The sequence below is a fragment of the Geotrypetes seraphini genome, chromosome 2, assembly GCF_902459505.1.
Source record: "Geotrypetes seraphini chromosome 2, aGeoSer1.1, whole genome shotgun sequence".
Taxonomy (NCBI): Eukaryota; Metazoa; Chordata; class Amphibia; order Gymnophiona; family Dermophiidae; genus Geotrypetes; species Geotrypetes seraphini.
Genome location: NC_047085.1, coordinates 264,340,524 through 264,360,067, shown reverse-complemented (window position 1 = coordinate 264,360,067; position 19,544 = coordinate 264,340,524). Strand labels below are relative to the sequence as shown.

Genomic DNA, 19,544 nt, shown 5'->3' with positions numbered 1-19,544 from the left:
CTCCCCTGGCCCAGTAGCACCTCTTCTCTGCTCCCCCTGTCCCTCTTCCCTGCTCCCCCGGTCCAGTAACACCTCTTCCCTGTTCCCCCTGTCCCTCTTCATTGCTCCTCCGGCCCAGTAGCACCTCTTCCCTGTTCCCCCTGTCCCTCTTCCCTGCTCCCCCGGTCCAGCAGCACCTCTTCCCTGCTCCCCCTGTCCCTCTTCCCTGCTCCCCCGGTCCAGTAGCACCTCTTCCCTGCTCCCCCTGTCCCTCTTCATTGCTCCCCTGGCTCAGTAGCACCTCTTCCCTGGTCCCCTGTCCAGTAACATCTCTTCCCTGCTCCCCCGGTCCAGTAGCACCTCTTCCCTGCTCCCCCTGTCCCTCTTCATTGCTCCTCCGGCCCAGTAGCACCTCTTCCCTGTTCCCCCTGTCCCTCTTCCCTGCTCCCCCGGTTCAGCAGCACCTCTTCCCTGCTCCCCCTGTCCCTCTTCCCTGCTCCCCCGGTCCAGTAGCACCTCTTCCCTGCTCCCCCTGTCCCTCTTCATTGCTCCCCTGGCCCAGTAGCACCTCTTCCCTGCTCCCTCTGTCCCTCTCCATTGCTCCCCCAGTCCAGTAGCACCTCTTCCCTGCTCCCCCTGTCCCTCTTCCCTGCTTGGGGTTGATGAGTCTTGTTTCTTTTGACGGGGGGGTTCGCTAGGCTAGGGTTGCAGCTGTTGCCGCCCTTTGCCTGGGTGTGTATGCTGGACTTGGCTAGGCCTCGTGTGCTGGAAGTGCGTGGAACGCGTGGCTGGGTGGCGCTGGAGACGGGTGATAGTCGGAACCGGCCAGCGGGCTGCGTGTCGGGAGTGCTGGTTGCTCGGAGCTGTGAGTGTTGTCCTGAGGGCCCACCTTCCGGGCGGGCGTCCGTGGCGTTTTCTTCAGTTGGTGCGCAGTGGTTGCATGGGTGGAGCTGTGCGCCGGCCTCAGGTACAGAAGGTGTGCCCCCCCTTTGTCGGCAGAGTTGGCACGTGTTCCTGGGCTGCCTTCGGGGCTCCATGTCCGTGCTGCCTGTCTTGGAGAGTTGTGTTAGGGTGGGGCTCCTGTGTGCAATTCCCTTGTGGTCGGCGCTGTGTCAGGGCTTCTGCTGGGCACTGGCCTGTTGGCTCGGCGTCATGCGCGTGTGAGGAGTGACAGCGGCGGGCAGAGAGAGAGCTTGCCTGCGCTTCGTCCAGCGGTTGGTGAGTGAGGGCGGGAGGATGGGAGTGGCCAGAGTATTCCCTGCCGCTGGGTTCTAAAATAGAATTCGGCCATGGATCACAAAACACGGCCACAGGGATCACGATACCCTAAGTGCGCATGCGCGCTTAGGGTTTTATTATATAGGATAATATTGAAATCATATCATATGTATTATTGTATTAATAATTAAGATGGGGATTGGAGTAAATGATTGTTTAATGTAATAATTGTATAGTTATTAGTGCGTTTTATGCAGTATTTATGATTTACCAATTGTATTGCACTATCAAAGTTTGAAAATCAATAAAGATTTAAACAGACAAAAAAATGAAAATCAAAACTTATCTGGATCAAAGAGAATCATAGTGACTGCCCGACAGATCTCCGTTTCGATCTTTCTTCAGGGGCAGAAACGGATTCACACTTTTCATGCGTACAAAGATGGTGTCTATAAATAAAATGCTCCAAAAGTTCACAATAAAGGCTGCTTCACAAATTTAATGAACACAGCAATGGAGTTTGTAGTGAAGTTGACAACGGTGTCTATTCAATGAAACGCTGAGGAGCACAGCGTGGACAATTCGCTCTATATCTGCGTGATGACATCATATTCTTAAATAACTTTATTGAAAGTGTGGTTAGACTTAAACCTTATTAAAAATGAGACTAGTTTGAGTATAAAAATCATCATAAGATTTCATTCACACTATGCGGTTATGAAAAATATATAGTACTGTATATTATCCAGATACACACCGATCCACATTTTCATTGAGACTCTAAGGACTAAAAGCCTTTCAATGAAAAATCCAATACTGTTCCCGTACCAGAAGGTAAGATGACTTGTCTCCGTTGAAGAAAGTAGGAATTTGCTCAATAATACACCATTTCAGCTCAGAAGTTTTCATGTAGTGCATGAAGATGTATGACGGGGCTCATAGACAAAACCGCGGAAGACAAAGGCGCGCGCCGACAACTGAGCGCAAGACGGAGGCGCGCGCCAAAGAAAATGACAGTTTTTAGGGGTTCCGACGGGGGGATTTGTTGGGGAGCCCCCCCCCCACTTTACTTAATACAGATTGCGGCGGCGTTGTGGGTGGTTTGGGGAGATGTAACCCCCCTCATTATACTGTAAACTTAACTTTTTCCCTGTTTTTAGGGAATAAGTGAAGTTTTCAGTCAAATGTGGGGGGTTACAACCCCCCATACCACCCACAACGCCCCCACAATGCGGCACGATCTGTATAAAGTAAAGTGGGGGGGTTCCCCCACACACACTCCGTCGGAGCCCCTAAAAACAGTTATTTTCTTCGGCGCGCGCCTCCGCGCTGTGCTCAGTTGTCCGCGCGCGCCTTTGTCTTCCGCGGTTTTGACCTGACACCATATGACGGACTACTAGAAACTCAGGCAGCGAAACTAGACCACCATCTCGCTCACATACTGATAACAACACCTGATTACAAAACCCTCCAAAGGGAAATAAAGACCCTGCTATTCAGAAACTTTGTCAAGACAAACTAATGCCGTACCTTAAGTATCCCTTATTTCAGACTAAGTCACAGTTTCAAGTTTATTAGGATTTTATATACCGCCTATCAAGGTTATCTAAGCGGTTTTTACAATCAGGTACTCAAGCATTTTCCCTATCTGTCCCGGTGGGCTCACAATCTATCTAACGTACCTGGGGCTATGGAGGATTAAGTGACTTGCCCAGGGTCACAAGGAGCAGCGCGGGATTTGAACCCACAACCTCAGGGTGCTGAGGCTGTAGCTTCATCCACCGCGCCACACACTCCTCAATTACAGTCTTGTAATTAGGACCTGATCCTGTAATTCTCCTGGAAATGTCCAGCTTACCTCTTTTGTAATCCGCCTAGAACTGCGAGGTTAAGGTGGAATAAAAGTCACTAATGTAATGTAATGCAAAGTAATTTATTTGAGATTGAGATTGAATTGCCGTGTGCGCTAGATCTTAATACCAGCATTGAGCTGGCGTCAGTTCTAGCTGCGTAGTGCGGGTTTAGCGTGCGCTAAAATCCTGCATGCACTAAAAACGCTATCGCAGCTTAGTAAAAGGAGCCCTTAGTATTATTCTATAAGTTGTGCATAAACCTTTATTGAATTGCACTAAGCGCTGATCTAGTTAGCACTAATTTTTTAGGTGCCATATATATAATTAGCCCCTTAGAGCTAGATTCTACAAATGGCGCTGGTATCAGCAGTGGCCTAAAAAATGGCCGCTGATCATGCGTCAATCATGCACCAGCACCATTTGTAGAATTGCAGCTTCATCAAAGGTAGGCACTTGAAATGTAGGCCAGGGCATGTGGCATTATGCATCAAAAAGCACCTCCATAGCTCGGCTTGATGGACCTTCAGTCTGTCCCAGTATGGCAATGTTTATGTTTTTATGCAATTCACCATAGCTGGTTAAATGCTGACATGTTTTTGATCACTCTTTATATATAGAAATTCAATGCCAGAGCTTAGGCATAGCCTGACATTGAATTTCTAAGCATAACACCTGCAGTGGTCAGCAAAATGTTGATTGTCACTGGCCCTTATGAAAAGGCAAAGGGTCTACTTTTAGAGTCATTGGGAAATCAGAGCTAAAGTTGAATGCATGTTATATGGTTAAAAGCAGAGCAAGATCTACCTGTCCTGAAAACGTGGCACCAGCTGGCACCTGAGGAACATAATTTTCAAAGTCATGTAGAAGCATAGAAACATGGTGGCAGATAAAGGCTAAATGGCCCATCCAGTCTGCCCATCTGCAGCATGCACTATCTCTTCCTCTCCATAAGAGATCCCATGTGCTTGTCGCACACTTTCTTGAATTCAGACACAGTCTTTGTTTCCACTATCTCTACCAGGAACCTATTACATGCATCTATCACCCTTTCTGTAAAAAAGTATTATTTTCTCAGATTATACCTGAGCCATCACTTCTTAACTTCATCCTTTGCCCCCTCACCCTGGAGTTTCCTTTCAATTGATAGAGACTGGCTTCATGCCTATTTATGCCACATAGGTATTTAAATGTCTCTATCATATCTCCCCTCTATCACCTTTCCTCCAAGGTATACATATTGAGATCTTTAAGTCTGTCCCCATATACCTTATGATGAAGGCCACCGACCATTTCAGTAGCCTTCCTCTGGACCGACTCCATCCTTTTTATATCTTTTTGAAGATGTGGCCTCCAGAATTGTACACAATATTCTAAATGAAGTCTCACGAAAGTCTTATACAGGGGCATCAATACCTCCTTTTTCCTACTGGCCATACCACTCACTAAGCATCCTAGCATCTTTCTAGCTTTCACCATCGCCTTTTCAAATTGATTATCACATACAATCACACACAGATCCCACTCCTCTTTTATACACAAAAGTTCTTCACCCCCTAAACAGTACCATTCCCTTGGAGTATTGGATTTTTGTAGCCCAAATGCATGACCTTCCATTTCATTGCATTAAATTTTAGCTAATGTAACTAATAAAGTGAATTTGAATAATAAACAATATTAATCAATCATTAAAAATGATTTTAAGAGTGCTCAGTGTGATATCTTATTCATAACCAGCAGGTTATTGGAATAAAGATGTGTAATCATTGCATCATCGCACTCACCTCCCTACCAGCCCTAAACATCTTGCAGAAAATAAGCTGTTCAAACAGGTTTATGATAAACGATGTATAAAGATGAGTACTTAGCTGAATTCACAAGATGTTGATAAGTCCACCACTCATGAATGAGATTGCTCAAAAAGAGACGTCTTTGAAGGCTGATCAGAGATGAAAACTAATTAATTGCAATGAATTGTTCCAAGTTGTTACTTCATGTTGTTACCGCTGGTTAGGAAATAATGTCAAATAAAGTGAGTCTCCACAACAACCACAAAAATGAAAAATAAATGTGTAACTAAAATGTCTATATCTAAAAACTGAAGTAAAGTGTCCAATATCTCCTTATTTCCTCAACACCGATCGTGTTTCGCTACAAATAGCGTCATCAGGAGGAAAAAACTAAACGTAAAACAAAACATAACAATGAATATATTATAGTTGTCAAATGTCATAAATGTATTTTGAAGAAAAATTTTTGAAAAAACTAATGATAAATTACCTTCGGGCTTCCAAAAAGAGGGAACACACCGTCTAGGATTTTTCAACAAGTGAGCCGAACCTACGTTTGACGTTCAAACGTGGCGCCATAAAAAGGCCGTCAGAAGGTCACATGATGTATATCGTATTGATGAAACCTGCGGACTAATTATTACCTGATGGTCCATTCTATTTCTCTGTTGAGACCGTTTGGAACTACTGTGTTCCAAGTATAAATCAGCCTTTGTTCATGGTATAAAAGAATGTGAGAGATATCACCCTGCCTATTGAAATTAAATTGCCTGATTACACTAAATTTGAGTTCATTTAAAGAATGGCCAGCAGAAAGCCAATGTTCTGTTAACGGAGCTTCTAGTTTGTTAGTTCTAATACTGCTCAGATGTTCCGCTATTCTTAATTTAATAGGTCTTTTAGTTTGACCTATATAAACTTTATTGCATGGACAAAAAATCCCATATACTACCTGAGAGGTATTACAGTCCGAATGATCCCGCAGATAATATATTTTATTAGTATTAGGTATCATGATTTGATTAATTGTCAAAGAGTGGCTACAATATTTGCAACTACCACAGCTTGTGTGACCCATTGGTCCAATCAGATCTTGTTGAATAGGATTTATATTGAAAAATTCACCTAAATTCTTACTTCTTTTGTATGCAAACATCGGCATCTCTGAAAACACTGGATGGAAGCTAAGTATATTCCAATGTTTATGTATAATTATTTGTATATGATGTGTTTTACTAGAGAATGGCAATACACAAGTCATTCTTGAATTACTTTGATCAGACTTGTTACTTGGCAGCAAAAGCCAATCACGATTGGCATTCTTGGCTCTCTTATGTGCAACTTTAATGCATTGTTCCGGATAGCCTCTATCACGAAACCGTTGACTCATTACTCTTGCTTGATGAAGGTATTCAATAGGTGAAGAACATAACCGTTTCAATCTGAGGAATTGACTATTTGGTATACTATTTTTGAGTTTTTTAGAATGAAAACTCCTATAGTGAAGAATAGAATTTCTATCAGTGTTTTTTCTGTAAATAGTCGAATGGAACTGACCAGCTATGAGGGATATTTGAATATCTAGAAAATTAATTTTAGACTTATCCATATTAGCAGTGAACTTGATATTACAGTCACATTCATTAAGCTGATTCACAAATAAATCCACTTCCTCCATAGTGCCTTTCCAAATAAAAATAATATCATCAATAAATCTCTTCCAAAATAAAATCTTGGAAAAGAATATTGAATTATATATATATTTGTCTTCAAATTGGGCCATGAATAAACATGCTACGGCTGGAGCTACTGTTGCTCCCATAGCAACACCTTTGCGTTGTATGAAGTATTGATCCTCATATACAAAATAATTGTTATTTATCACTAATCGAGCCATAAACATTAATAGATTGAATTTATTCCCTACTTGTGGTGATTGTAACAAGTAGTATTCAATGATCTGTAGGGCTGCTTGTTGTGGTATACTAGTGTATAGAGAGGTTATATCCAGTGTGACCAATATCAAATCTTCTGTGTTCTCCATATCCTCTGTATTACTAGAAGAAAAATCCAAATCTTGAATTTGTACTAATAAATCCATAGAATCCCTAATGTAGGAACGAATAGATAACATAAATGGCTGTAAATAAAAATCAATGTATTGTGATAAAGGTTCTAATAAAGAACCACAACAGGATACTATGGGTCTCCCCGGTGGATTGTGAAATGATTTGTGTATTTTCGGGAGAAACTTTATTATCGGAACGGCAGGATTCTTACAATATAGATATTTAAATTCTTTAGATGATATAATGCCATCGGTGTTAGCCTGACATAGAGTGGTATATATAATCTGTTGAAGATCTTTGGTTATATCATTCTCCACCCGTTGATAGACTGTAGAATCTGAAAGTTGACGTCTAGCTTCTATGTGATATGCTTCCGTGTCCATGACTACAACTCCTCCCCCTTTGTCAGCACGTAAAATTTTTATAGACCTGTCATGTGTCAATGTCTCTAAAGCTGTTCTTTGTGCTCGTGTCAAGTTGTGATATTGTTTGTAATTATTTGACTCCATTGTAGCCATATCTCTCAATACCAGTTTTTCAAAAGCACCAATCATATTATCTACGGGACCAGGTGGCACCCATGTTGAAGGAACGTGATGAGAGTCAGTGAAGGAAGGTTCATCTTGAGATGGTATATTAGTCTGGCCAAAAAATAGTTTCAATTTCAATGATCTGAAAAATTTGTGTAACCAGGCTTGAGTATCATAAGAATCATAATAAGTAAATGGAACAAAAGACAATCCCATTTGTAACAATGAAATTTCTGAAGAAGTTAACATTCTTGATGAAATATTGAATACCAATGTTAACGATTCTTGTTCAGTTTGCGTGGTTTGAGTTTGTTCTGAATACCCGGATCTGTTTGTTTTTCTGTTGACGTTGTTAAACGTAAAAAAGAATCAGGAATAAGTGGTATCGAATCTGGTTTTGGACCAGTTGTTTTCATTCCATCATTGGATGATTCACTAGAGGAATTAATGAATGTAATATGTTTCTTATTGGGACGATTCCGTCTTGATTTTCTATTTTTATCCATCCATGGATATATGTATCCTTTGGTATAATCTAATTCATCCCTTTTAAACTTAGCTATTTTTTGTTTACGGATATCTGTTTGATATAATTCCATAGCTTTGAAATGTTCCTGATAGTGAGTTTCAAAATCTTCTGAATTTTCCACCTTTTTGATGTTTTCCAATTTTTCAAGTAATTCTAATTCTAAATCTTTAATGATGGTATCAAGATTATCGATTGTTAGTAACATTAGATCTAAACCACATTGGGTAAGTAACGCGTTCCATTTTTCCACATATTGTGGATTATTGAGGAATCTAGGTTCCTTATATAGTCTTAGTCCCCTTGGGATTCTTTGAGTGTGACAATATTCTAATAATGTTGCTGAATGCATTTGTTCTCTAATTAATGTTTTATGTAATTTGACTGTGTTGGTCCAATCATCAGTATTAGTTTCATGTGCTCCTATTAGAAGATGTGTACCACTCATTAATTGGGTGATTCTCTCATTGGATAATCCTGACTTTGTATCCCATCCAATGGAGGCCATTATTCTCCTTAATCAAATTGAAAATCAAAATCTAAATAAATTGGAGAAAAAAATCTATATACTTAATTCACAATTTAAACAATGTAACTAATAAAGTGAATTTGAATAATAAACAATATTAATCAATCATTAAAAATGATTTTAAGAGTGCTCAGTGTGATATCTTATTCATAACCAGCAGGTTATTGGAATAAAGATGTGTAATCATTGCATCATCGCACTCACCTCCCTACCAGCCCTAAACATCTTGCAGAAAATAAGCTGTTCAAACAGGTTTATGATAAACGATGTATAAAGATGAGTACTTAGCTGAATTCACAAGATGTTGATAAGTTCACCACTCATGAATGAGATTGCTCAAAAAGAGACGTCTTTGAAGGCTGATCAGAGGTGAGTGCGATGATGCAATGATTACACATCTTTATTCCAATAACCTGCTGGTTATGAATAAGATATCACACTGAGCACTCTTAAAATCATTTTTAATGATTGATTAATATTGTTTATTATTCAAATTCACTTTATTAGTTACATTGTTTAAATTGTGAATTAAGTATATAGATTTTTTTCTCCAATTTATTTAGATTTTGATTAAATTTTAGCTGCCAAATTTTAGACCATTCTTCAAGCTTCGCTAATCCTTCCTCATGTTATCTGCACCATCAGGGGTTTCTACTCTATTTCAGATTTTGGTATCATCCACAAAGAGGCAAATCTTACCTGACAACCCTTCTGCAAAAATGCTAAAAAAAACAGGTCCAAGAACTGAACCTTGAGACACACCACTGGTAACATCCCTTTCCTCTGAGTAATCTACATTGACCACTACCCTCTGTCAACCTGTACCTGACCCATTCCGTCACTTTGGAGCATTCAAGTTTATTTATTAGAAGCCTGTGTGGAACACTTGTCAAAGGCTTTGCTAAAACCTAAATAGACCACATCTAGCACACTCCCTCTATCTAATGCTCTGGTCACCCAGGCAAAAAAATTTATCAGATTTGTCTGACAAGACCTACCTCTAGTGAATCCATGTTGCCTCGGGTCCTGTAAGCACTGGATTCCAGAATTCACTATTCACTGTTTCAAAAGAGTTTCTATTAATTTACTTACCACACAAGTCAGACATACCAGCCTTTAGCTCCCTACTTCTTCCTTACTTCCAGTATTGTGGAGAGAGACTACAGTGCTCACCCACGAATTTGTGGTCCGCGGTTCACAGTCCCAGTCATTCGCAGTATTTTCTGACTGTGAAGAGGAGGCATGAGAGGGCAGCTGGAGAGGCAGGAGAGGGCAGCCGAAGCCCGGCAAGTGAAGGAAATCACTCGCAGTATGCTCCGACCGCCCCTTCCTGTACTAAAGTCGGGCCTTACCAATCAGGAGCTGCATGTCAAAGCAGCTCCTGATTGGTGAGGCCAGACTTTAGTATAGGATGAGGTGGTCGTAGCATACCGCGAGTGATTCCCTTCACTCGCCGGCTCTCCAGCCTGTCTCCCTTGCCTAAAAACTGTATTCGCGGTTTTTCAACATTCGTGGGGGTTCCTGGAATGGAACCCCTGTGAATGTCAGGGGAGTACTGTACATCCACCCTTCTCCAGTCCTCTGATACCAATTCCGACTCTAGAGAAGCATTGAAAAGGTCAGCCAGCAGAACCACCAGAATTTTCCTAAATTCCTTCAGTACCCTTGGATATACACCATCTTGCCCCATCACTTTGTCCACCTTTAGTTTAGCTAGCACCTCACAAACACAATCCTCTCAAAATTGATCAGGATCTACCACACCTTCAGCCCTATTTGTGTTTGTCTTCTGCAGTTCCACTGCTGGCACTTCAGCTGTGAACACAGAACAGAAATATTTTTTAAGCAATTCGGCCTTTTATATATCAGCTTCTACCTATTTCTCCCCTTCAAGTCTCACAATGCCACTTTTGCACTTCTTCCTATCACTAATATTTCTAAACAATACCTTGCTAGCTATTTTTCTTCCATTTGCATCTTTGCTTTCCTGGCTTACTCAACCAGTCTCTCTTAACCTTTCCAAATATTTGACCTGTCTTCCTCTTTCTGCAGTCTTTTGTAGTTAATGAAAATTAACCTCTTTCTCGTTATCTTCTCAGCTACTACTTTTGAGAACCGAAGTGGCCTTCTTTTCCTCTTACGGTTAATTATTTTCCTTACAAAATGATTTGTTGCCCTTATAATAGCTTCTTTCAGTTTTGCCCACTGCTTTCCTTCTTCTTCCAGGTGTTCCCATCCAGACAATAATTCCTTGACATAATCCCCCATCTGAACAAAGTTCATTTTTTGTAAATTCTAGAACCTTCACTTTTGAATAAGCCTTCTCTGTGCCTGTCTTAATATTAAACCATACCATGCCAGATGATCACCCACTAAAACATCAGAAACACTTTCCCCATTTGTAAGCTCTAAATCCAGTATGACCCCATCCCACATGGTTTCCATTACAAACTGCTGGAACAGTTCTCCTTGTAGAGATTCCAGGATCTCCCTACTTCTAGGAGACCCCACAATAGGGATAGCCCAATCAATATCTGGCATATTAAAATCACCTATTATTAGTACTTTCACTTTTCCAGTTATATTTTGAATGTCTGCTATTAAATCTCTGTCCACTTCTGTCTGAGAAGGAGGCCTGTATATCACACCTATGTAAATACATTTTCCATCCTGCAATTGTGTGGTTTTAATATGATCTTTAACATGTAATTCCACCCCCACCCCCCCTCCATTTCTTCCTATCCTATCTTTCCTGAAGAGGATCCAAAATGGATGCCATGACCCCTTATGGTGGTACTACCACTAGGAACATTCTTCCATATAAGGATGCCCGCTAGCAGTAGCATCATGACACTACTACTAGGAGGCAGATGCTCAGAAGCATAACATGCAAGCAAGATTGGTTGTAGCCAGGCTAGCTTGCACGTTAGTTCAGCTTCCAATGTACAAAAGGGTTCTCAGTGGCTTTTACCGATATTGTCAATAGCCACCAAAAATCCTACGCAAATGCATTACAAAGAGCTCATTAGTATTAAAATGAGCACATAGTGCAATGAAAAGCAATGAATGGCCAGCTTTTAGTACGCAAATGTTTCCAGCAGGTCTGAGATCTCATAGCTTTACTCATTGGATGAGGCACTGACAGGAAAGTCATGGAATCACATGAGCCTGACCTGCAAAAATCCTGAGGAGTCCAGTGAACCCCCACCCAAATTAAAAAAAATCCCTGGTGGTCCAGTTGACCCCTCCCAACCCCACCTCCCCCACCCTCATCCCCGAGACTTAAGAAATATCCTGCTGGTCCAGTAGACTCCTGTCAACACCTTCCTGAGCACCTCACCTAAAAAGTCTCTGGTGGTCCAACGGACTTCTCTGAAACCCCTCTAGGCTGGGCCCCCAGGTCAACAGCCCCCCTTGTTTTCTCCCCCTCCCTCCAACAGTGGGAGGGTGGGCTGACCAGCCAGACAGCTGGGAGACAAGCTAAGAAACCCTCTCACTCCTCCCGTACCTTTTCCGAAGTGGCAGGAAGGAGCGGTGCCTACTCTATCCAACCTCTGGGCCTGCCTTAATTGTAACTTATGTGCATACTCAAAGATTTTAGGCTGTAAAGTTTGGTCTTTTTTAGACAGGATGCTTGCATTTCAAGCAAGTAAACAACAGTCCTGGTTTGGTAACCATATTAGCGGAGCCGTGTTATCTTACAGTGCCTTCCGAAAAGAAATTAAGACCGAATTAAGAAATAAATTTATCAAATAATACTATGTTTTTATTCTTAATATAATAATTTTACCACTTTCACTTAAATTTTTATTGTCTTTTTAATTAATATGCTGTATTCTCATTTTAATATTGTACTTCGCCGATTGTCCAGTTTTTCTCTCTTGTGTAAACCGCCTAGAATTTTTTTGATTGTGGCGGTATACAAAAATAAAGTTATGTTATATTATGTTATGCCTCTTCAAAATGGTGACATCTTGCCCCTGCCCAGTGCATCCTGGGATGCACTGGGAGAAGCCTAAGCACCATATAAGGAGTTTTTCTTCTTACATGTGAAGAATAAGTTAAAGTATTTTTATCAAGAGAACCTCATGATACTGAAATGTGTTGGAACACTCCCACTCATCTGTAGAAGGTACTACATATAGAGAAAGCTGAATATTCAGATGAGAAGCATTGATTAAGGATCAGTTCCTTCCCCCTTCCAAGCAATGTTTCAGTTATACAGAATTTGTTGCTCGGTGAGGAGAGGAGAGAGCATTGTAAAGTGCTGCCATTCTTGAATGAAGTAGTCAGTAATGAACTATCAACTGAAATGAGAGGTGGAGCAGAGGGCAGACAATGTGATGGTATACAATGGAATAAGATAATTTTACATTGCGTTTTAATTATATTGCTATATACCATAAAGCCAGTACTTCTAAATGTTTTCAGCAGGACATCACATGGTAAGAAACACAGCACACCAAGAGACCCATTCTCTTATTCCCTTATTCAAGAAGACATTTTTCCACAGCATAAAATGGAAAAATGTCCTCTTTAATAAGAATATGTATCTTAAATTTTCTGACCTGTCAACACTCCTGCTGTCAAGTAGAGCTGAATAATATTTTTACAGAAGGAAGCTGTGATCATCCCAGAAGCAGCCAGCATCCCACCAACGAGCATCACAGGGCGGCAACCAAACCGATTCACCAAGATACTGGAGATGGGTCCTGGAAAGAAAAGCAAAAGAAACAATGACACAATGCTGTACTGTCTCACTACTTCTCAGCTCCCCCAAATTGGGTGCTCATTTTGTCTGGCTGGTTCACTGGAGCTGGCTCCTAGCAGAGCAAGGACCAAGAGAGACAGAAGCCCCATATTTGTCCAGACTTGCTAAAGGTACTCCATGAAAAATCAGGTGCTGAGATCCTGGTCCAGATATTCACAAAGCATTGTATAGTTCTGCTTTTGAACAAGGGACCCAAGATGTGACCTTTAGAAAACTTGAAGATGAGAATTCCAACAAGTATATGCCCACTGGTTTTACACAGGCATGTTAGAAGGGAAAATCCAGTCACCAGGTTTAGATTAAAACTTGATATTTTCCTGTGATAACCATTAAGGTTCAATTTCATCTAAATTCATACACGAGTTTCCTAATTGATACTAGCAAAAGCAATACCAACAAAAATGCTGAGGCAAGATCCACAAAAAAACAGAAAAGTTTAGCCCTTATCCTCTCCTCTCCAGTGATTTCAGGTCTTATTCTTCAAGAACCCCTAACAGTGGAAGAAATTGTCAGCTTTCCTTATTAGAAAGAGCTCTTGATGCTCTTGTATTATATATGCTTCTGCATCTACATTTTTTCATATTTATTTTTAAGTACATGTTATGGAGCTCTTCCACCCTTTTCATACTAATGAGGGTGGTTTGAAAAGTTTGATAAAAAAGCAAGTTATGCAACGTAGTCTCTATCGAGGGCTATACATGTGGAACAGCATAATAATAAAAAAAAGTCTAAGTCCATTTTGGGCCTAAGTCACTAGTTGTTCAAAGTCGGCAATGTCTAAAGTCCATTCTCGAAAAATACATCCCCAATTTTTTTTTTTTTTTCCGAGAATCGTCTACTTCTACATCCAGCCGTTTGATTGTCCAGACCGCTAAATTGTCTATCTTTATACCATATTCTTGTCCAAAAAATCATCCAAGTCCAAAATGCCTAGAAAAAGACCTTTTGGATGTGGGAGGAATCAGCGGCGGCGGTGGCAATCAGTGGCAGCGAAAGGGACAAAAAGAATGCTAGGAATGATTAAGAAGGGGATCACGAACAGATTGTAGGTTATCATGCCACTGTACCGGGCCATGGTACACCCTCATCTGGAATACTGCATCCAGCACTGGTCACCGTACATGAAGAAGGACACAGTACTATTCGAAAGGGTCCAGAGAAGAGCGACTAAAATGGTTAAGGGGCTGGAGGAGTTGCCATACAGTGAGAGATTAGAGAAACTGGGCCTCTTCTCCCTTGAAAAGAGGAGACAGAGAGGGGACATGATCGAAACATTAAAGATAATGAAGGGAATAGACTTAGTAGATAGAGACAGGTTGTTCACCTTCTCCAAGGTAGAGAAAACGAGAGGGCACTCTCTAAAGTTAAAAGGGGATAGATTATGTACAAACATAAGGAAGTTCTTCTTCACTCAGAGAGTGGTAGAAAACTGGAACGCTCTTCCGGAGGCTGTTATAGGGGAAAATACCCTCCAGGTATTCAAGACAAAGTTAGACAAGTTCCTGCTGAACCAGAACATACGCAGGTAAGACTAGTCTCAGTTAGGGCACTGGTCTTTGACCTAAGGGCCGCCGCATGAACGGACTGCTGGGCACGATGGACCACTGGTCTGACCCAGCAGTGGCAATTCTTATGTTCATCTTGAAATTATTTATCTCATTCTTTGGGCCATTTATTCTTGACCTTGTCTCTTCCAGTTTATCTACTAGAAGAATACCTAAATACTAGAAGGAAGCTGTCATCTTTCCATCAATTAAAGACCATAAAACAAGTGTGCTGGAAAAATCTAATTATCGACCAATTTCTAATATTCCTTTACTAGCCAAACTTACTTTATTCATTTCATAATCTTACAAGTGTACAAATAATAAAACATTTAAAATTAAATACATCACTTGAATTTCTTTCTAGTATAACATCAAATAAATAAATGTATTCCCTTCCCACCCACCCTTTTCTTTAGCATTTAATCAAAAATACACAAAAATAAATATTCTTTTCTATTGATTAAACCTACAGTAAACTTTAATTTACCCTCCTCCCCCCATTTGCAAATATACTTTCAATAGAAAATATCTACTCATTACAGTAAGTTGTCAATGGCCCCCAGATCTTTTTAAATTTATTATAATACCCTTTTTGAATAGCAATTATGCTTTCCATTTTATAAATGTGACATAACGAATTCCACCAGAAAGTATAATTTAATCTACTGCAGTTTTTCCAATTATTTGTGATATTTTGAATGGCGACCCCTGTCATAATCAATAAAAGTTTATTGTTATTTGATGAAATCTGACTCCTTGTTCTCATTGTTGTACCGAATAGAATCATATCATATGATAATGCTACATGATTCTCTAATAAACAATTAATTTGGGACCAAATTGATTTCCAAAAGGCCATGATAAAGAGACAATAGAATAATAAATGATCTAGAGTCCGTGCTTCAAGTTTACAATACCAGCATCTATTAGATTTAGAGCTGTCTCACTTTTGTAATCGAACTGGGATCCAAAATGCTCTATGCAACAAAAAGATGCAGACACTGTACACTTCATCCTCCAAGACCAAATTCGTGGCCATTGAGACGCAGAAATTTGATGCTTAATCTCAAATCTCCAAATATCTTTGAGGCCAGTCTTTGGTTTTTTATTTATAAATCCTGTTATCAATTTATACTGTGCGGCTTGGTGTCCCAAGAAGTCCACCTGAAAGCATAAGAATTCTAGACTATATTGATTATTAAGATTCTTCCATTCAGGGAACCCCTCGTGAATAGCCTGCTTCAGTTGCAACCATTTAAAACTTTGTGTTTTATTAAGACCATATTTTTGCTGCAACTGTGCTCACTTTTCAATAATATCAGTACTCTGGGATGTTTATCAGACCATATGACCAGAGAATAATTATAAAAATTTTAAGAAGGCAGCAGTAAATTCAATGTAGATTTGAAGATTGTAATTCTGGTCATTGTCTCCACTTCTTTCAATGTTAAACCACAATGAACTTTGTTGAGCTATTCGTGGTATATAAATAAATGTATTGTATTGATTTGCTACTCTTCAATTTGTCAGATTGCCCATTACATCTTCCAGTGTTAGAGATTTGTTTTAGTTTCTCTGACTCATCAGCACTAAATGCCATTTTTGGCTTTGGTATGTACACATGTTTTATTTGATGGTTCATCTAAATGCTGGGTGGTATTATTTTTTTATTCTATAATTTATTATCATTCATTATTATATTATATATATTTTATGTATTGTGATAATTCTATGATTTCCTTTAAATGTATTTTAATCATGTTTCTCCTGCTTACTATTCATATGTTTTTTCTTTTATGGTTCTTAATTTGTTTTAATTATATTAGTTATTGTTGTTCCTCTTAAATTTTACCTACCGATATGTTACTTGTTTTATGCTTTATACTCCTATGTTGGTCATTTATATATATACTGTATATTTTATTTTTAATTGTTCTTTGTCCCCTGAAGAAAGCAGTTTTTCTGCCGAAACTTGGATCCTTGTTGGGCCTATACTTGATGATTTTCATATAAATAAAGTTTGCCCTTGTTAGAATAGGACATGTGCCTTGCCTTCCTTTTTCTCTGTACTGTTCGCTTTTTTGGGGCAAAGTTAGTTTCCCTTTTCTCCTACGTTTGATTTGGTATTTCCCCCACATTTTCCTGGGTGAAGACTGAAGCAAAGAATTCACTTCATCTCTCTGCTATAGCCTTATGTTCCCTGAGTGCCCCTTTTATCCCTCGGCCTTCTAGTGGTCCAACTGATTCTTCTCCTAGCTTCTTTCTTCTAATAAACCTAAAAAAGTTTTTACTATGTGATTTTGTCTCCAGTGCAATCTTCTTTTCAAGGTCTCTCTTTGCCTTCCTTATCAGCGCTTTGAAAAGTGGTTTACATTTATAATAAAAAAAATGAATTAACAGAAACAGAAAGACAAAAAGACAAAGATGAATTTAAGGAAAAAAAGGAAAGAGAATAATGTTATGAGTTGGTGCTGCAGGTTCATTTGTTCCCCCAGTAAAACTGGTTAATGCCTCAGCCAATATACAAGGAAAAGCTGCCAGGAAAAACCCAAGTGTTACAGCATCAGTGTGACATCGTCAGGCCCTTTCGATCACATCTCCACCACACTGAATGAAGTACACTGGCTTTCAATTAAAAAGCAAGGCATTTTTAAGATTCTTATGGTAGCTTTTAAGCGCTTCCACAACATGTCCCCCTCTACATGTCGATAAAGATTCCCATTTATCACCCAACCCAGACACTTCGATCTCAACAGGAAAAATGTTTCAGTATCCCATCAGCAAAACTTCTCCACTTGTAAGGTACTTGTAAACAAGTCTAATTCCACATGGTGTCTAAGTTTTAGAACCAACTACCTCCTCACATCAGATCAATAGACAACTTGTTCCTCTTCTGAAAAGCAGTGAAAACAGTCCTGGTTAATAATCAGCTTACTGTTTGAGACTACAGCTCAGACCTCCTAGAATTATCTGCTTATCCTTTATATCCAGCTGAAGTTTAATAATGTCTCATTCCTGGTGCAATGTTTAGTCTAATTCATAATATCCAAAGTCTAAGATCTAACCGTGGTTGTACTTATATATACCTATCTAACAAATTGTCTGCCAACCCATGGGCATCGGAATGGGGGAGGTCACAGGGGCCACTGTCTCTCCAAAATTGGTGGTTGCTGGTCAGTTATGGCTCTACTCCCCCACCCACCTCCTCCGGTGCTGTATTTGAAATCTTTGGGCAGCCATGCAGCATCAATGAGCAGGCCTAGCCCGGAACCCTTCATTCTACTTCTGGGGGCAAGCCTGCTCATTGACGCTGCTTGGTGGCTGCCTGAAGATTTAAAAGTAGCCAGGAGGAGGTGAGTGGGGGAGTCAGAAGCTGATGAGAGGCCTTGCCGCAGGATTCCACTGGGGCCTGCTGCCCACCAATCAAAACCAAAAAAATAGTGCACCAAGGTTCAAAGACTAATAAATAAAGATTAATAAAGTTTAAATTAGCCACAACTTTTTGAAAATATATAGAAAACTAACCACTAGTTCCTCAGTTTGCCACACTATGATGACGTATGGTAGCTGTCCTCATAGGAACTTTATAGCGTGTATAGTTTTCATTATTTTTATACTTTTCATTTCCTTTATTTTATATTATATTTGCTTGTGAGATACTTGTGCCTAGTATAATAGCATTTATAGCAAAAGTGATGATAATAACAGTCACTTAGCTTTTATCTAGCTCTGGGTCTAGCTCAATCCCCACCGACGCAGAGCAGAATCTTTTCCTAGCAAAACGCTAGATCCAACGCAGAGCAGAATCTTTTCCTAGCGTTTTGCTAGGAAAAGATTCTGCTCTGCGTTCTCCTTCCCCGACCCTGATGAAATCGTGAAACGCGTCGGTGGGGATTGAGCTAGACCCAGAGCTAGATAAAAGCTAAGTGACTGTTATTATCATCACTTTTGCTATAAATGCTATTATACTAGGCACAAGTATCTCACAAGCAAATATAATATAAAATAAAGGAAATGAAAAGTATAAAAATAATGAAAACTATACACGCTATAAAGTTCCTATGAGGACAGCTACCATACGTCATCATAGTGTGGCAAACTGAGGAACTAGTGGTTAGTTTTCTATATATTTTCAAAAAGTTGTGGCTAATTTAAACTTTATTAATCTTTATTCACCAATCAAAACAGCATTTAGCTGCCTATGTGCCAACCAACTGTGGATATGCTCTTGCAACACAGGCTCTGGGCTGTTCTGGGATAATAGGACAGAAAACCAAATTAATTAATTAATAAACCATCAAGGAAAGACTAGCATGGAAAGGTCTTGTTTTAAAAATATTACTATGAAGAGAACAGGTTCGATAGTCAAATTGATTAAAAGGATAATACTGCTGAAAATATCTGGTTAGCACCCAAGCCAAAACTGACTGCTATGAAGGTATTCCAGAACAGAACCAGTACTTAGCCAGTTATATTCCAATACGTATTCAGCACTTAACCAGCTAACGACATAAATAGGACTGGATAAAACAGAATTGTACCTTTATGCAATTCATTGTAGCTGGTTAACTGCTGAGTACTGCACTTAGCCAGCTATGTTTTATCCAGCCGTGTATGCCCATGTGTGCCCAGACATGGTCCGACCTTGAATATCTGGGAATAAAGTCAGAGGTGGTCAGCAAAACACTATCGGCTGAATATCTATCCAAACATTGTTATCACTTCATTCCGGAGA

The 19,544-nt window shown here is 39.9% G+C and overlaps 1 protein-coding gene across 2 annotated transcripts in view; it reads right to left on the bottom strand.

Annotated features, from left to right (window-relative positions):
• Positions 1 to 19,544, bottom strand: part of SLC16A8 (solute carrier family 16 member 8) — a 56,971-nt gene that overhangs the window by 17,477 nt on the left and 19,950 nt on the right. For both annotated transcript variants that reach the window (XM_033934086.1, XM_033934087.1), the window contains exon 3: positions 13,060 to 13,203. In XM_033934086.1, the coding sequence (XP_033789977.1) occupies positions 13,060 to 13,203 (144 nt within the window). The remainder of the gene's footprint in view (positions 1 to 13,059; positions 13,204 to 19,544) is intronic.